Source organism: Lemur catta, chromosome 7, assembly GCF_020740605.2.
Source record: "Lemur catta isolate mLemCat1 chromosome 7, mLemCat1.pri, whole genome shotgun sequence".
Lineage (NCBI taxonomy): Eukaryota > Metazoa > Chordata > Mammalia > Primates > Lemuridae > Lemur > Lemur catta.
This window is the reverse complement of record NC_059134.1, coordinates 101,854,083-101,872,980: the sequence shown is the minus strand read 5'-3', so window position 1 is coordinate 101,872,980 and position 18,898 is coordinate 101,854,083. Positions and strand designations below refer to the sequence as shown.

Below are 18,898 nucleotides of genomic sequence, written 5' to 3'. Positions count from 1 at the left end.
CTTGTTCTTGGTCTGGCTGGTCTTGAACTCCCAAGCTCAAGCAGTCCTCCTGCCTTGGCCTCCCAAAGTGCTAGGATTACAGGTGTGAGCCACTGCACCCAACCAAGTTGGGGGTTTCTTGACTAATACACTGCAACAGCTTTTCATTTGCTTGTGTAAGTGTCTCATTACTTTGTAGTCATAGCACTATCACACAAGTAAGTTGTCCTTCTAGGTGCCAAATGACAAAGACAAAAAAGAATCACCACCCCCCTCTTCCTACCCAGAAAGATTCCTGGGGAGCTACACTCAAAACAGGTTTGTCTGGGTTCTGCATTTCAGCAGATCTGATCTGTAGTTTGGTAGCCCCCGAAACAGGGTGCCTTCCCCATTCCATGACTCAGGTGCCCTCTCCGGCTAGGGTTTTTAAAGATATGAGGTAGGAGGAAGATAGCACCTCTGCCTATCTGTCAGCAGGTGCAGCCCAGCGAGGATTTGCTTCTAAAAGAGCAACCAGTTGGATTTTTAGTGGTCACTTAAGTGGAGCAGCCACGTTGCAGTCTGGCCTGGCAGGGACAGTTCTGAGGCAAGGGTGGCAGTGATGGCCTTGAGTAATTTCTCCTATGCTCTGACCTCTGGCCATGGTGACTTCTGGGGCAGCAAACTTTGTCCCAGTGTTTTTTCTGACCCAGTGTTTTCTCCTCCTTCAACTCCCTCTTTGAAACTGGAGGAGTAGAAAGGCAGTATTTGTTCCACTTCCAGAGGAAGGTGCAGTGGAAAGAGGCACATCTTGTTCAGCACCTTCCAGCAGTAGAGCTGGAACTGGATGGGACCCGGAAGGCCTGTTTCCCAGCCCAGGGCTGAATCTGCTCCTCAGTGACACAGATCCCTTAAAGGCATTTTAAGGAAACTACACTGGAAAGGGCAGAAACGAAGGGTTAAATTTGTACTCAGGTAGAAAGGCTGTTGCATAAATGCTGAGAGAGTTTTTTTGTTTTGTTTTGTTTTGTTTTGTTTTAAGATCTCATGCTTCTTTTTTACTTTGTGTTGGCAAAAACCCCAGGAGAAGATGGGAGATTCTGGGAGGAGATGATTATGCCGGGTGAGTCAACTGAGCTCCCCAGCTGCCGTTTTTAGTTCCCTTGCTTTTCTGTAACAGGAGGCAGTTTGGGGAGGATGGGGGGCAGGGTGGGAATGCTGATTTGTGCACAAGGACAGAAGGCAGGTATGTATGGGTGAGGTTTTTGTGGGATTTTTTTGGCACCCTAGGGTTGACAGGGCCTTACAGTCACTACATTGGTTCAAGCAAGAAATATTAAAGCAGAACTCTCAGTGTGGCAAACAGTAAATAAATGTCTCCTAGATTTTTAGTCACTGTCACATCCCCAATCGGTTGCTCTTAGAACAGCTCAGGTTGCATGCATTGTCACAGAAGGATGTGATGGTTTTGATAGCAGAGCAGTGGAGGGACTGAATGTAGGGGGGCGGAGAGAACTGTCTTAAGTGGGAGGGCCAGGTGGTTGTCATGGGCTGAGGGGAGTTCAGAGGAGAGGGTTCTCCTTCTGGGATGAAAGGAAGACTTAGGCTTGATTCAGGGGAAGCAGGAGGGAGCAAGTGGGGTGAGTCCTGGTGGGCCCTGGGTGTGCCTGTGTTCTGAGCCTGTTTCCCATTTCACTTTGGTGACTATCTTCCAGCCATGCTTGGGAGAGAAGGGATTTTGTGACTCCCTGTCCACATGGATGTTGTCCGCAGAGCACACTGTATCAGTTGTGGGTCCCAGAGACTCTCACGAAGATGCCTCAGCACATTTTCTTAGTTATTTATTTGTACACATTTATTCATTCAGTACTTATTGAATACTGTGCTAGGCATTGTTCTGGGCCACGAATAAGACAGACCAAAATCTCTCCCTTTGTCGTGTAGTCTAGTGGTAAACACAGACAGTAACAACCAATTTCAAGGACACCAAGTGCCTTGAAAGAGGGGAAATGGGTCTCGTGGCAAAAGGTTTTGATCTCCCTTCCACTGCCCTTGTCTTACCTCCTGGGATCCTTACTTTAAGGATCAAAAAGTTATACCTCCCTTATGCCATTAAGTACTTACACATGGGCCAGCTAGGTGCGGGCACTGTTAGGCATTGAGGGCATATGAAGGGGAGCAAGACACTGTCTCTGACATCTCAGAGCATGAGGGAGTTAAGGTATGAGGACACAAAGATGAATAAACAGTAGGAAATAGTAGGGCTGGGCACGGTGGCTCATGCCTGTAGTCCCAGCACTTTCCGAGGCGGAGGCAGGAAGATCACTTGAGGCCAGGAGTTTAAGACCATCCTCGGCAACATAGCAAGACGCTATCTCTTAAAAAAATGAGAAAAATTAGCTGGGCATGGTGGTGCACACCTGTAGTCCCAGCTACTAGGGAGGCTGAAGTGGGAGCAGCACTTGAGTTCAGGAGTTCAAAGCTTCAGTGAGCTATAATTGCACCACTGCATTCCAGCCTTGGTGACTGAGCTAGACCCTGTCTCTAAATAAATAAAATTAAGAAAAAGAAAAGAAATGAACAGTACAGATACAGTGTGAGTCCAGAGAAGGGAGCAAGCACTCCCAGCTAAGATGGTGTCTGGATTTGGGATAAACAAGGGATAAGAAGGTTTACTCACCTGGGTCACAAGAAGGCATATATGATAGGTGGAGCGCTTCCTTTTAGTGTGTGTGGATCTGGGTAGCTCTTCATACCACAGCTCTGACCCATTCCCTACATGGCAGCAAGAGTGGTGGAGCTGTGATGTCACCGCAGGCACGGTAGTACCATACACAGCTTCCCAGTGCACAGCAGTGGAGCTGGGTATAGCAGCCCAGAGTCCAGAGAATGTGCTAAAAATATAAACTACTAGGTAAAGAAAATGAGGTTAGGAGGTGGCCCAGGCACCTTAGTTGCACTGATTAGTATCCATCAACTCCACACAGTCCTCTGTAAAGTGAGCCAAACCTTTATCCTGCAGGCTGCCTTCTGCCTACCCCACCACCCCCATCCCCCAGAGCCCTGGGCTGCTGGCAGGCTGGCTCTCCTGTGATATGGAGGAACTTGTTGGTCTCCATGGTTACAATAACCCACTGGTACGGGAGGAACCGCATGAAGTATGAGGCTGGCAGTGTGAGCTTCCCCCAGCCCTTGGCACCATGTGGTACTGGCATGTCAGCTGTTTCTTGGACCCTTTCTGGGAGGACAGAATTAAGGAACTGATAAGGAAGGGAAGAGCCCAGCAGGACCACTTTCGCCCTCCTTTGGGCTACACAGAGGGCAGAGGTATGCCTGCTTCTCATTCACCGACTCCTCTTGGCAGGATGGTTTTATGTTAGAAAAGAGGGTCCTCTTTGTCTGACAGCCCAGCCATAGCAGAAATTTGACTTTGTGATAGAAGGACTACTAGGGTGGTGGGAATCAGTTTAGCTATCTGGTACTTGCAGTCAAATTCTTAGAGATTATAGTTCTTCCAGGGCCCAGAGAACTCTTTGAGATGAGAAATACAGATTCTTATTCAAAAGTAAAGAGAGATACTAGAAAACATCTTCAAAGCATCACTGAGCACCAGGTACTAGGGCAAACACTGATGTGGATTTTCTCATTTAATCTTTGCTGTCATCCTATGAAATGGGTACAGCTAGCATCCTCATGTTCCAAATGAGAAAACTAAGGTTTAGAGAAGTCACATAATCTTGCTAATGTTCAGTCAGCTAATAAGTAGCAAAAGTAGCAGAGAGACTATAGTAGGTTTTCTGTACAGCTTCCCTCTTGTAGGTTGCTAGAAGGCAGGAAGCACATCTCACCAAACTTTGCAACTGGAGCCAAGGTTCCAAAGGTAGGTGCTTTACAGAAGTTTGCTGGGGCAATAGTAGCTGGACATTTAGAGACCAGACCCCAGTGAGCAGTTGTCAGGGATAAAGGATGCTGGAAGCCTCTGAAGCCCTGGTTACTTGATAGAATCTGCTATGTTTCAAGAGGAGCCCAGCATTTCAGGTGGCTCTGAAGACAGGAGATGTGGGTCACACTCACTGCACGTGGCCTCCAGGCATGAAGGGGAGTGAGCTGGAGTGGCTCCCTGTTCTCATCTCTCACTCCATGTCAGTTCTTGGCTGCTAGTTCCCGGGTAGGCTCTGGCTTCTGCTCAGGTAGCTCTGAGGCCTGCGGGCTCCCTTTGCAGCCCATGCTGCAGTACTGATGTCCCTGACTTGGGGTGAGGGTTGTAGCTTAGAGAGCTAACGGGCAGCAAACCCCCTTGTTTTGGGCTTTGTGCTTAAGTTGCACACTCTGCTGGTGTCTTTTGCCAGGGAGGCTCCTACTCTGGCTGGAAAAAGAGAGCAGCCCTTTGACAGCCCAACTTTCTCTGCCACCGGATGTTAAGGGAACGTGGGTGCTCCCCAGGTTGAGGCCATCACAGTTAATTTTGGGGGTGGGGGCATCCAGCCTCCACACTGGCAAGTGCTTACCACAGTTTTACAAGTTCTCTCCTACCCTGAAGGCTCCTATGGTTTATTGACTCTTGGCAGGTGACAGTGACAGTTGCTCAGGATCAAAGGATGCAAAGAAGGTTCCCAGAAGCAGTGAAGGAGGAAGGGTTTAAAAACTAGGGACTTGCCACAGCCATGTGACTTTTTATCAAGTCCTACCCTGTCCCCAGCCTTTCTGTTTGAGGTCAGTGCTTGGTACTTCCTCAGTTTACAAAACCCCTTACTGTCTCCCACAAATAGGATTGAGGAAATAATCCTTCTGTCACACTGCAAAACCCTGGGGACTGGAAAAATGAACTGTCTGAGCCTGCTCTAGCTTCTGAGTCTGCCAGTTAGTGAAGGGACAGGTGGTCCCAGCCAAGCCTGAGTCCAGGACCCAGAATAAACCATGACCTCTTCTGCTGAGATCAGGGCCCCTTTGGGGAGGGGTGGGAGAAGGAGGGATTGCTGTGGGACCACCTGGGTAGGCCTTTACAACAGCACTCTACTGCTGGCCTGAATCCAACACTGTTGTCCTAGGCTCAGTCTTCCTTCCAGAATCTTCATCTCTTCTCCCTCCTCGCCTATAGAGGGAGAGAGAGCCCAGGGCGTATCTTCTTTTTGGGAGAAATGAAAGCAGATCAGGCACCAGAAGGTTGCTGAGAAACTGGACGGGGAGCCTGACCATCAGGAGGAGCAGAGTGCGGAGAGGGCGTGAAAGCGCTGGCTCCAGGGCCAGCTCTGCAGTGAGAGGCTGTGGGACCGTGGGCAAGTCTCGAAAACTTTCAGTGCCAATTTCTCATTGGTAAATGGGGACACTACCTGCCCCATAGGTCTGTGTATGGAGAAAACAAAGCATTAAGTGCTGGATATCCAGTAGTCTCAGAAATGTTGACTGTTGCCCAGGGCTCACACATAAGGCAGGCATTGCTTGGCTGCGCCCGAGTGGCGTGGTCTCCCAGGGTATGTGCTTAGGCGCTGTGAGGACACAGGGGAAGCTCTGCCCTTCCCTAGAGAGGACTTTGTCGTCTGCCAACATGAGTTTTTCAGAGTTGCTAAATGGGAAAGCTTCTAGCCTAGAGTTGTGGAATGAATGAGAAATAGAGCTGAGAGTCACAAGAAGGGCTGTGGCCAGGACACAGACAGGGGTCAGTGGTCTGGAAGGACAGTTTTCTCTCGACAAGAGACAGCCAACTTGCCCTGTCCTCCCCATGTGCTCAGATAGTGGAGGCTTTGTAGGAAGAAGGAATGAGGAATCCCAGGCCCTTGGAGTTCCTAGAGACAGCCGTGTTGTTTTGGAGGCAAGGGCAGTGGTGGTGGCTGAAGACTTGGAGGTGAGTGGGAATCTAGGATAAACTTCCAGAAGCAGTGCTGGAAGGGACATTTGGATTGTTCCTCAGCCTTTGAACAAAATCTAGGATTAAACAACTCACTCTTTACCAGTGATAAAGGCTCTTTAGGCCTCTAGACCTCTAGGAGACTTCACAGGGTCCTGAACTCCCTGAAATGTTGTCCAAAATGTTTTGTGTCTAAATAGAATGCACATTTTCCTAAGGTTAAGTGCTGCTTTTTTAGGAAGTAGGAGGTCCATCTGCCACTGTCAGCTTGCTGGTTTCTGCTCACCCCCTCCCCCCTTTGTTACTGAGGGGGTGGTTTGCTGGTCTTTGGCAGGGCTGCCACTCTGGGTCAGCACATCTGAGTCACACATATACCTCCTCAGCCCTATTTGAGGCCTTGTTAGAGTGATCTGCCCCTACCTAGGTCCCACCTGCTGCAGGTGAGATGGGGCTTTATGACAGCCAGGCTGGAGTGAGTCTCCTCACCCTCTTGCCAGCTGTTACCCAGCAAAGCACCTTGGGGAGGGTGGGGCAGCCCACTTCCGGGGAGAGGGGGAGGGGGAGGGGAGAAGGAAGTTGATCTAAACCCGCCTCTTTCTCTCTCTGTCTCCCTTCCTGCCCCATTCCCCTCCTGCCCTTCTCCTCCCACCTTGCTTCTGGTGTGGTGTCCTGGAACTGTGCGCACTTCCTGACCACCAGGCCTTGGCCCTCGAGAAGCCGCAGGGCTTTGTCCCTGTTGCTCTCCTTGCCAAACCCGGTCTCCCTTCTGCTAGTGGTGGTTTCGGTTGCAACATAGCCCAGGTTCCCAGGCAGGAACCGCTCGGCCTGGCTGCTTCGCTACTTTTCACTGAGGAGGTGGTGGAAGGTGTCGCCTGCTCCGGCTGAGTAAGGGTGGCTGGCTGGCTGAGGCGCAGCCCCCGCCCTGGGCCTGGCTCTTCCCGGCCTCTGTACTTTGCCCTCGCAGCCCGACAGGTTCTGCCGTGGGCTCTGCTGAATGGAAGTCGCTGGTAGTCCGTGCCCCTTTCTCCAGCTGGGTATGTTGTCCCCTTCTTTACTCTGGGAGTGCCCTCTCCTCTCTCCTCCCTCCCACCTCAAACATGGGATCTTTAAAGAGTCGCTGAATGGAGCCAGGGACCAGCACAGTGTAGTAAATCCTCGGGAAGGGTGTCCAGATGTGGAAGAGGCATTGACTAGGGAGGGAAGAGTATCCCCGGGCCGAGTCGGCAGGCTCAACAAGCAGGAGGACTGGTCAGGGGAGGCAGCTGTGAGCAGAGAGAGCCTGCGCTACTGTGGGGGGAGCCTGGGATCTGGGGCCATCACCCAGGGCTAGTGCCAGGGACGCTTTTCTTCCCTCACTCCACTGTGCCTGCTTACTGGCCAGGGAGTACCTGCCTGTCACCCCTCCTGGCTCAGCCCCTTCTCAGCCCCCGGGGAAGCCTCAGGACACAAGGCCAGCCCTGAATGCAGAGCCCCAAAGCAGGAGTTTCTCTTGGGGAGAACTGTTGGTAGGAGCCTCCAGCATTAGGGCAGGGGGCCCTGCCTACCTGAGTCAGCTTTGGGCCTCTCAGGGTGGAGGCAGTCTTCCGGGCGCACCTGGCAACACGCCTAGGCCAAGTTCTGAGATCCCAGGCTGAAGGGCCCTGGCAGACCCAGTGGATATAAAACTTTGTTTTTCTTTTATCCTCCATGTCCTGCCTTGTCTCCCCCCTCGTGACCCTGGACCCCAAAGCTGTTTCAGCCCTACCTCTGAATCAGACCTGCTTAGTAACTTGCTTTCCTTACAGGGTGACTGCTTTATTCTTTCATGGCTGCTTGAGAGCCATGGGGGCTACTTTGAACAGAGTTTCTCAGTCCTTTGGGCCCTGCTAGAGCTTTGGGAATCCTGGTGTTCCACATCTTACCGTGAGCAGGGAGGATAGAGGAGAGGGCATGATTTTTGCCAGGTCCTATTGACCTGGCAGGGCGGCCTGGTCCATAGCTCACCACCCTGTTGGTGAGACCCGGGGCCAAGATGGATGGGCCTGGCCAGAACTGTGGAAGGAAAACTCTCTCCATGATAGCCACCCGTCTTACCTCCTCTTACCTCCTTTTCATCCTTCAGGGAAGCAGTCAGGTGAAGAAGTTGACTCACTTGGGGCCTTGGCCCAGGAGGCATTTTCTACTGGGGACTCTCTCCTTTCAGTATTCCCTTTCTCTGCTTGCTTCCAGTGGCGCTCCTCCTTGCCCCGTCCCGCCTCCCTTGTGTGGGAAACATCAGACCCAGTGGGATGGGGGTAAGGGAAGGACTGAGCTCTTTGAGTCCTGAGAATTGAGTGGTTCAGTCCCAGAAAGAAAATTGGTGACTTTTGGAGCAGATGATCAAAGAGCAAATGACAGTGCTCCCTGCTTCTCTGAGTCCTGAACAAGAAAAACCTCCTCCATTTCACTGTCCTGGGTACCCCACTTGGGGCCAGCCCTTCACAGCCGCCTTGTCTGAGGTCCTGGCTCCCAATCTTTCGTCTTGTGAAGGCTGGAGGTACTGGCAGCATTTCACCAGGTCTAGAGGGCAGTGGACACTCGACCTGGACCCCTCTCCAGTGGAGAAGGCCCCAGCATCTCTTTTCGGCCTCCAGCTGGACTACAGCCAACATAGTGGGGCTCGACATAGATGCAGCAGGTTGTTGACAAGGCTTCTGGCTTCTCACACAGTAGTATTTGGGAACATAATGGTTGCTCTTTATTGAGCATTGGATAAAGCATTTTACATGTGTTCTTTCATATACCTGTGTGAAGTAGGGAATATTTATTGCTACTTTGCAGGTCAGGAAACTGAAGCTAGTGGGTGGGGAAGCCAGGACTTGAACCTAGCTCTGCTGGACTGTGGAGCTCCTCAGTGCCCACAAGACTACTGTGTGGCACAGATGTGTCACATGGGTCATCTTTCAGGTGGTTCTCCTTCCCCCTTTGTAATAATCTCTCCTCCCTCTTAAGATGATGTTGCTAATAATAAAGTTAATATGTGTTGAGTAAGTTGCAGGTTAGGGTTTGTCTCTGGCATCTATACTCTAAATTTTAACCAGAAAGGAAGAGAGTGAATGGCAGAGTCCCACTTGTGGTTGTCGGTTGTTGATGCTCCTTGAAGTCCAGCATGCATCCAAGCCAGGCAGGGAATGCTGTCCTGCTGTGCCACACAGACCAGCCCCTGGGGCCACCAAGACAGATAGGTAGAGCAGAGCTCAAGATGGGCATGGGATGCCCAGATTAGGCTTCAGAGGGGCAAAGGGCCCAAATCTACAGGTAGACGCTGAGTCCCTATTTTCGATTTTGAGGACTTGGAGACTGTCAAACTCTTGCTGCCTTTGGCTTGTATCCTCAGAGAAGAGGGGAGTGACAAGAAACTTAGAAGGTGAATTAGAGGTTGCCAAGGAAACTTTCCCACCCGTCTTCCTCTCGTGGGAGTTGGGGCAGAAGAAGGTTTTCCCTGTTCATAGCCCCTTAGGCAGGCTGGCAGGGTGGGAGGCAGTCTAGCAGCACTTTCAGGGCAGAAGGGGCTGAGAAGTCAGCCATGGAAGCCAGGCCTTCAAGACCCCACTGCGCGAGGCTCAGGGTGCCCTTCAGGTGACTGATCCAATCAGGTACCAGCAGGGCCCAGAAATGTTCTTCTCTCCAAGGGATGTGAACCCTAGAGTTCCTATGGGAGAGGAAAAAGCCTGTGTTCCAAAGTCTACTTGTTTAGCAAATGCTGTTTGAGGACCAGCGAGGCTTAAGTGAGCTGCAGGGTGTGCGGAGAACAGGTCCAGAGAGCTCTGTGGGCTGCAGTGGGCAGACGTAAGGTCTGGAGGCTTCATGGGGAAGTGAAAGTTGCTGAGGATGTGTAGAAGAGATAATGTTCCTTGAAGGGCACAGGTGGTCAAAGGGACTTTTCTGGGATATCAGGAGCCTTCCCCTTCAGAGTCTGCCAGATGCATGGGATCTTTCTTTCTCTGACGTCCAACCCCATGTGCTTCTGGGATCTAAGTCAAGCAGCTCACCAAAAAACAGCCTGTAGCTCCTATGCAGAGGACCTGCGTTGACACGAGGAAGGGGAAAAGTCAGAATCAGGATACTGTACTTACTTGTTGCTGCTGCTGTTGTTTCTGCCTGAAAAACATCTAGTGAAGCAAGCAAGCTTCTTATTTATTTATTTTTATATGGAACACTTCATGAATTTTCATGTCATCTCTGAGCAAGGGCCATGCTAATCTTCTCTGTATGGTTCCTATTTTAGTATGTGTGCTGCCGAGTGAGCACGCAAGCAAGCTTCTTGCCAAGGAACCCTGGACAGTTCCTTGGGTAGTAGCAAGTCATTCTTTTTCTCTGTGGTTTTGAGGGCTTCACTTACAGCCAACAGGGGCCATGAAAGGAAGGATTTGACTCACACTCCTAGTCACCCTGCTACCCTCCAAACTCTCTCCTTGGGTTTCCAAGGCAGCTCTGGATGGTTCTGAGATGAGGGTCTGGCCACAGCTTTGTCACACGGTGCTGGAGCAGTGGTGTCAGGTGTTCTTTGAGAGAGGCAAATCAGGACTCTATAAAGGAGTTAGAGCAGACTTTCTCTTGACAGTTTTATTGAGAGATAATTCACATACCATACAATATAATCCACCCGTTTAAAGTATAAATTGAGTAGCTTTTAGTAAATTCACACAGTTACGTATCCATCACCACAATCAATTTTAGAACATTTTCATTACCCTAGAAAGAAAACCCATACCCCTTAGTTGTCACCCTCAAATCCTTACCCCCACCCTCTCAGCCCTAGGCAGTCAGCTAATCTACTTCCTGTCTCTATAGAGTTGCCTGTTCTGGGCATTTCATATAAATGGAATCATACAAGTATGTGGTCCTTTGTGACTGGCTTTGTTTACTTAATATATTTTCAAGGTTCTTCCGCGTCGTAGCATATGTCAATACTTCATTTCTTTTTATTGCCAACTAATATTCCACTATGTGGATACCCCACTGGTTTATCCGTTCATCAGTTGATGGACATTTCAGTTGTTTCCACTCTTTGGCTATTATGGATCATGCTACTATGAACATTGGCGTACAAGTTTTTGTGTGGACGAGTTTTCCTTTCCCTTGGATATGTACCTAGGAGTGGAATTGCTGGCTCACATAGTCACTCTGTGTTTAGCACTTTGAGGAATGTATGAGTCTTCACGTAGACATACATCTTTGTCCAGACCATAACCTCTTTGTATATGCTAAGTATCCCTTATCTGAAAATCTGAAATCTAAAATGCTCCAAAATCCAGAACTTTTTGAGCACCAACGTGATGCCACAAGTGGAAAATTCCACACCAGACTTCATGGGACAAAGGCAGTCAAAACTTTGTTTCATGCACAAAATTGTTAAAAATATTATATAAAATTACCTCTAGCTTATGTGTATAAAAAAGGTGTGTATGAAACAAATGAATTTCATGTTTTTATTTCGGTCCCCTTCCTGAAATATTTCATTATGTATATGCCAATATTTCCAAATCCGGAACACTTCTGATCCCAAGCATTTCGGATAAGGGATACTCCACCTATATTATGTTCACATTCCTGTTCAGTGCCGATTATTGTAGCTACTTCCTCATACCCTTATTTGCGCTCTAGGGTATCTAAGGAGGGCAGAGCAGGGCAGATTGCTGCCTTGCTCAGACCCAGTGGTCCAGTTCATTCATAGTACAAGTATTTGTTGAACAGAGGACACAAGCCAGTCTGTCTAGGTGCTGGGATGTGTCTGAATAAAGGTTATATGCATGCCTTCATGGGCTTCCCGTCTCATTGGGATAGACAAAAAATAAATGTAAAGTGACAAATAATAAAGGTTCATGTAAAATGTTGGGTGGAGATGAGGGCTTTGAGGTGGTTCTAACCATGTTGCTCTTGCAACTCTGAGATGTAGCCTTCTTGTAGTGTGGACAGGCAACAAGGACGGCAGTAGGGGCCTGGATCTTCCACCTGTGGTAGAGGAGCTATTGCATTGCTAGTGGTGGATGGGGGAGCTATTGATGGAACAGCTCTGCTCTTAGGCTCTGATGCCTGCAGGATTTTGGCACTGGACCTCAACTTATGCTGTGCTCTTTTGGAGTGAAGACTGCCTGTCATTTCATGCCCTTTTCCTCTTCTTCTCCTGCCTTATGATTCTTCACTTGCCTATCAGCCCCCTGGAGCCTGCTCCTGCACCACCAGCCTCATACATTTTCTGCAGAGAGCTGAGGGCAAGGGTTTAGGGAACTGGAAGGGCAGCATGTAAAGGTGTGTCTGTTTCCACCTACAGCCCACCTTGGGACACCTTGATTCCAAGCCCAGCAGTAAATCCAACATGCTGCGGGGCCGCAACTCAGCCACTTCTGCTGATGAGCAGCCCCATATTGGCAACTACCGGCTCCTCAAGACCATTGGCAAGGGCAACTTTGCCAAGGTGAAGTTAGCCCGGCACATCCTGACTGGGAAAGAGGTGAGCGCTGGGGCTAGGGACATGGCAGCACCTCCCAACCCTGTCGACACTCCAGCAGGTAGTGGTGGGATTACTATTGCAGCTAACCTCTTGTGTAGCAGGCAGAGAAGAGATCTGAGCATGTAGGGGTGCTAAGAGCAGTGGGATGAAAAGGAGTAGGAAATGCAAAGGAGGATTGGATTCCAATCCTGGGTGCAGCCTGGCCAAAGAGGTGATCTTGGGCTTTTTTGTCTCATGTTCAGGTAGCTGTGAAGATCATTGACAAGACTCAACTGAACTCCTCCAGCCTTCAGAAAGTAAGCATACCAGCACGTCCTGTCCCTTTCTATACCTCTTTTCAGGGGTCAGTGATCTATTGACCCCATTTGGACCTTCTCTTGAATTCCTAGTTTAAAATCCCTGGCCTTTCCACTGTCTGCACCACCCCTTCCCATGGTTCTGCAACCTTGAGGGCTTTGGTTGGATTCCCTGTGGTGACGACTCCTGGGTGGGCTTCCTGGCCACAGACACTGGCTCTTCTGAAGTCTTTCTGCCCATTCCCAGCCGCTTGGTCTACCTGTCTGACCCACTTCCTGCATCTTGTTATCTTCTGGCTTGTGGCCAGCCCTATGCAAAAACACATGTCTGTAGCCATTACTAGAAACACAAGCAGCTTCTCCAAGATCTGGAATGATCCAAAGGAGTGGCTCTAGAAGTACAGGGGTAAGAGGAGGCAGGGAAACTGCCACTGGTTCTGTGCTAGCTACATTTTAGAGAATAAGTATTGGGAGACTGGAGTTCTTAGAAACTGAACTCCAGTTCTAGTTCTCTGACATGTGTGCAGATTAATGACAGGTACTCCAGTTATCCTTCTCACTTCTAGGCTCCCCTTGGCTAGAGGTCACGAAGATACACATGGTTTTTGCTAGATGAGGTTGAAATTTTCCTTTCCTCCTTGTTTAACAGTGGGAAGCTAAGGTCTTACTTAGGTGGTAGGAGGAACTCCCCAGGTAGGAACACAATAGTTTGTCAGCCCAAGAAACTATGAAAGGCTGGTAGGCATGAGAAAGGAAAGGGAAAGTTTTTATTTGCAGAAAGGGGACAATTTGCCGGTGGTTGGTGATTGTGAAACTGGAAACGCTTTGCCTACTGTCCTCATCCTGGGCTCCAGCAGTTAGGGAAAGAGGAAGGCTCCTCTCTGGCTCCCAAAAAGCTGCCCCTGTTCAGGTCAAATTTCCTTCATGCCCTCATAGTCCATCTGACCCTTGCTCAAATATTCAGACAAAGGCCTAGTTCTTTTCATCTTTTGGCAAATTGAATTTTTGTTTTCATAGTACATTGTGGTAGTTGAGTCGGGGAGGGCGTGGCTCCATGCTGACAGAGTCAGATACAGTCATACTGCAAGGCTTAGGACTAGGGATTCTTACTGAGGGAGGTACTCATGGAATCGGAGTAGATGGGTTGATTTTCCCTGACATGCTAACAATCAGAACCAAGGTATTTCCTTATCTTTGTTCCCCCTGAGATCCTCTCAAGGGTTCTTTGGTTCAGCAGAAACATTGCTGTCATCACCAGGGCGTCCCTGTCAGAGCTTTCCAGGAGGAAGGGAAAGAGGGCTGCTCTTGACGTGCTAGCTCCAACCCCACAGAAGGAGAGGTCAGCATGGGGCGGGCCTTTCGGCCTTTGGAGCAGTCTAGCTCCATAATAATCGCCAGAGTCTACCAAGCCATCTTACTCCCTACCTGTTTTTCTCCCTACTTCTTCCTGACTGTCTAGAAGGCACCAGCATCAGACAAATGCAGCCATTTTAAAAGCTTTTTAACACACTTTGTTACCAAGGCCAGTCTGATCCCGGCCAAATCATTCTGTTTAAATTTAATCCCAGCAATGACCCCTAAGGGACTAACATTGAAGAAACCAGCCCCCTCGGGGTTCCAGATGAGCCCAGAAAACTCCAAGCTCTCCCAGGAGAATGCCACTTCCAGGCCAAGTGGGCACCCTTAGGGGAAGGTCCCTGGCAGCTGCCTCTGGGCCCCATTTCACTGCTGCTCCTCATTATTGCCCCTGAGGTGGTGTCTGGAACTTTTTGCCTCTTCATCCAGAATAACTGTTGGGACAGAGAAGAAAGCAAGAAGAACCTGGGCCCTAACAGAGGTGGTAAGGTCAGAGCTGGGTTTCTGAAGATTGGAAAACCTGTTCTTTTCCTTTCCAGCTCATGAGAACTCTGGGACATCATTATAGAAAAAAAAAATGTATTCACTTTATTCCATAAACTATATCCTGAATTAAGGCTCTGCCCCCCAAAAAACAACCACCAACACCTCTGTTCTTTGTGCAAGTGGTGAGGCCTGGAAGTTACAAAACCCCTACCTCCCGTTCTCTGGCCCCCGCAGAGGGGAAGGAGTTCATTTCTGTCATCTTTCTTTATGGAAATGTATGGTTTGGAGCCCCTGATTTTGTTTCACAAAGAGAGCGTGAGTGTGTGGAGGTGGATTTGATTAAAATTGGCATCAACTATATATAGCAGTGGCTTCTTCTGTCACCACACTGGAGGCCCAGGAGGAAAAGGCCTATCCCTAGTGCAGAGCCCTCTGACTTCTGTAAATCAGCAAATGATGGGGTCCCCCTTCAGAACTGCACCACTCCTACACACAGACCAAGCTAGGGCGTTTTGTCACTGAACTAAAGCAACCGCTGAGGTCTTGAATATTCATGTACATGGGCGCATAGTCCCTCCTGCAGAGGCACCCAACCCAAACCTGAATGCTGTTTTGGGGTAGGTTTTGGTAGACACAGCAGAGGGCATGGCTGGCTCTTCCAGATGCCAAGGCTGGGGTGGAGCCTGGCTCTCCTCCAGCTCCCCTGCTTCTCAGCCATGGCAGGGCCGTGGATGAGCTGGACACCTGCCCTATTTCTTTTTGCTGCCTGGTTTTGTTTTTGTTTTGTTTTGTTTTTATTTTTCTGGAAGAAGAATCCTAGCAGGGGCTTTGTTTGGAAGGACCTGAGGGGGGAGCAAGTTGAACAAGCATGACCCATGGTATTTTATTTTCCAGCTGTTCCGTGAAGTAAGAATAATGAAGGTTTTGAATCATCCCAACATAGGTGAGAACTAGTTGTCATTCCTTTCTTCTTCCCCCACAACAAGGCTCCACTTTGCACCATGTAGTCCTTCTCCCTGAGGCACATTGCCTTCTGGAGTCTGGAGTCTTCTAGGAAGTCAAGGATGCCCCTGGGGAAGCTCAGCTCAAAATCCAGCTCTGCCTCTGGCGCACTGGGCTGTCCTTAGCAGTTTAGCTGGTATGAGAGGAACTTCTCCTTGGGAGGGAAAAATGTGAAAGCGGCAGGAGGACTTTCGTCCCTAGGATGTCTCCGGACATGTTGGGGCTCAGTATGTGACCCCACTACTTCTCTGACTCAAGGCTTGGCCTTTTCTCTTGTAGTTAAGTTATTTGAAGTGATCGAGACTGAGAAAACACTTTACCTTGTCATGGAATACGCTAGTGGCGGTAGGTGTGGGATTGGCCCTTCCCATTATGCCCCACTTCTCCCAGCCCCAGCTGTGACCAAGACCCCGCCCTGTCTCTTGCAGGAGAAGTGTTTGATTACCTAGTGGCTCATGGCAGGATGAAAGAAAAAGAGGCTCGAGCCAAATTCCGCCAGGTGGGTGTGACTCCCTCCATGGGGTCTGGGCCTGACTTCTGCCTTTTGGGATTGGCATGCAAGGAGGAGCCACCCGTCTGTAAGTGGCCTTTGGAGAGTACTTTGGGCTTTGCTTATCTATGTGGCAGCTTAGAACTAGATCACGGAATTACTGCTCCGCCAGCCCCTTTGGCCCACTCTCAGGTGCCCTGGGCTAACCCTTCTTCCTTCCTTTCAGATAGTGTCTGCTGTGCAGTACTGTCACCAGAAGTTTATTGTTCATAGAGACTTAAAGGTAAGGGACACTCTTATCTCCCATGCCTTTGAGTGGGGGCTGGGTTGTTCCTCCTCCCTTCTCCATGACATAACCATTGGTAACTGTCAGGCCCTGAGTGTTCGAGGAAATGCCAGCCTTTCAATTTTTTTTAGATGAACCGGAAGCCCTTAGGGCTGCTTCTGATATAGGCCTTGTGGCTGAACCTAGGATCCCATTCCAGCCAGCAGGCAGGAGGTCTCTGCCATTTTACCTCTTAACACATCACCTTTTGGTGCTGCCAGGTGGGACAGGAGCACTCTGGACTTTCCTGGTGCTTCAGGCAGCCTGGCAGCTGATGGAGGGAAGAGTGTTGACTGTTCCACAGCTGTATCACAGCTGCTTTGCAGGCATGCATGCATACGCCATCTCTGTCACTGAGAGATTTGAGTTTGAGGATGCTGATAAGTCTCTTGGCCACAGTCCTCACAGACATGACCGCGATTAACTTGGGCCTGATGCTGAAGCTTTGCACACTCACTGGGTGGCAGACCCCAGCCTTCCTGTGTCTGCCTCCCTCCTGCCCAGCCTATTCGTCCTGATTAAAGCCCTCTTCTGAAGAGTGGAGAAAGTTCCAGGACTGAAGATGACTTCCCATTTGTTCTCCCGTTCCCCTCAGCTCCTTCCTGCCCAGTGCCTTACTATGGTCCACTTGGTTCCCTGACATTTTCCATCTTACCTCCCAGGCTGAAAACCTGCTCTTGGATGCTGACATGAACATCAAGATTGCAGACTTTGGCTTCAGCAACGAGTTCACCTTTGGGAACAAGCTGGACACCTTCTGTGGCAGTCCCCCTTATGCTGCCCCAGAACTCTTCCAGGGCAAAAAATACGATGGCCCCGAGGTGGATGTTTGGAGCCTAGGAGTTATCCTCTATACACTGGTCAGCGGATCCCTGCCTTTTGATGGACAGAACCTCAAGGTGGAGTGAAGCGCAGGCCTAGATCATTTTTATTACTTCTCATTAGCCCTCTTGGCCTCTGTCTTAGCCCTGAGCTCCTGCCTTTACCACCTGCCTACATTTTGTCCCAAGCCAGAGCATAAAAGCAGGGCGTGCTGAAGTGGCCGCAGGTGAAAGACCTTCCATCCCTGGGAATGAGTGACCTCAGTTCCTTTCTGGAGAGTTGGGAGAAAGTGCATGTGTGTATGTGTTCACCACCCCCCACCAATGCCTCAGACTGGTCAAGTTGTAGGGTCAAGGGTATTTGGCCTCACTGCCTTTCTGGTGAAGTGTCTCGTCTTGTCCTGGGCTGTCTGCCTTGTACCATATTTCATATATTTCATTTATGTCTGCTTGGCCAGTCTTAGGATGTTAGGTTTATTTCCTTGGCCTCAGGGTGATTTAAATTTTCTAACCCTGGATCCTCCTACAGGAGCTTCGGGAGCGGGTACTGAGGGGAAAGTACCGTATTCCATTCTACATGTCCACGGACTGTGAAAACCTGCTTAAGAAGTTTCTCATTCTTAATCCCAGCAAGAGAGGCACTTTAGAGGTGAGCAGCCTACAGCCCAGCTAACTGAAGGTCCTGGGGGCCCCACAGAAACCTCCAAGCTGAGTTTCCTCCCCCTCTGCCCTTTTCCCTTCCCTGTGCTCCCCAGCAAATCATGAAAGATCGATGGATGAATGTGGGTCATGAAGATGATGAACTAAAGCCTTATGTGGAGCCACTCCCTGACTACAAGGACCCCCGGCGGACAGGTGAGGCTGTGCTGGGCCATGAGATTGAGCCTGCCTGGGAGTCAAGACTAGTCTTCAACATATGTCCTCCCTGTGCAGAGTTGATGGTGTCCATGGGTTACACACGGGAAGAGATCCAGGATTCGCTGGTGGGCCAGAGGTACAACGAGGTGATGGCCACCTACCTGCTCCTGGGCTACAAGAGCTCTGAGGTGTGTGCTCCCTGCTCCATTCCCTGACCTGGCCAGCCTCGCTGTTAGCAGCACCCCATGCTTCTAGCACGTGCTGGGGGCAGAAGCTCATCTCTAAGTAGGCATGCTCTCTGCTAACCAATTTTAAGCCTCAGCTTTGGTGTCTAAGGTCCTCTGGCCTGTTCACTGGTCTCCATCAGTGAATGAATAAGAAAGCTGGTGGGGTCTGGGACTGGGTCTGGGTGTTGATACAGGTGAGTTAATCTGGCTCAGTCTGTGTTGATTAGATCGGTCTAGGTAGTCCAGCTGGCAGTTCTGTGTTGATCTCATGTCATCTTTATGTCTCTCTCTGTATCTGGAAGTGTACATTTCTGGGTTTGTGTGTTGAGGGGTGTCTCTGTGTCTTACAGGGAGCTTAAGTGTATGTGTTACTTCTACCTGGGTATATGTATCCGTGTACATGTATGTCCATCCTCCCATCTGTGGATCTGGAGGCTTTGTGATTATTCTTCTGCCCATTTGAGTTTTGTTCACCATCTGTGTATCCCCACATGAACTCACAGCCTCTCCGCTCCCCGCCACCGCTCCACCCAGAGGTGGTGACTGTCCTCTCTTGGTTCTCACCTTAGCCTGTGCAAGAGATGTCTGGTGACACTTAGGGTGGGCCCATATTACTCTGTGTTGACGGGGGTGGGTTCTGAGTCTGAACATATGTTCATGTATGTAGTGTGTATCTGGGTGTGTGGGCCTGAGTATCCCTCTGTAAGGGCAGGGTGTCCTTTTGGGAGGCATATTTGGCTGTTTGTCAATGTCTTGTGTCAA

General features: G+C 49.8%; 1 protein-coding gene and 1 non-coding gene across 13 annotated transcripts in view; one reads left to right on the top strand and one right to left on the bottom strand.

Moving 5' to 3' along the window:
• MARK2 (microtubule affinity regulating kinase 2) overlaps nt 1-18,898 on the top strand; it is a 56,743-nt gene that overhangs the window by 28,514 nt on the left and 9,331 nt on the right. For 11 of the 12 annotated variants that reach the window (XM_045556252.1, XM_045556251.1, XM_045556249.1 and 8 more), the window contains exons 2-11: nt 12,096-12,275; nt 12,518-12,571; nt 15,308-15,356; nt 15,695-15,760; nt 15,844-15,914; nt 16,132-16,188; nt 16,893-17,129; nt 17,581-17,700; nt 17,807-17,906; nt 17,985-18,097. In XM_045556252.1, coding sequence (XP_045412208.1) covers nt 12,096-12,275; nt 12,518-12,571; nt 15,308-15,356; nt 15,695-15,760; nt 15,844-15,914; nt 16,132-16,188; nt 16,893-17,129; nt 17,581-17,700; nt 17,807-17,906; nt 17,985-18,097 — 1,047 coding nt within the window. Of the gene's footprint in view, nt 1-6,700; nt 6,838-12,095; nt 12,276-12,517; nt 12,572-15,307; nt 15,357-15,694; nt 15,761-15,843; nt 15,915-16,131; nt 16,189-16,892; nt 17,130-17,580; nt 17,701-17,806; nt 17,907-17,984; nt 18,098-18,898 lie in introns of those variants that run through there. The other variant, XM_045556253.1, reaches the window with a different exon arrangement.
• On the bottom strand, nt 9,967-10,072 carry LOC123643070. The gene has a single exon (XR_006736644.1). It is a non-coding gene; the product is annotated as a U6 spliceosomal RNA (small nuclear RNA).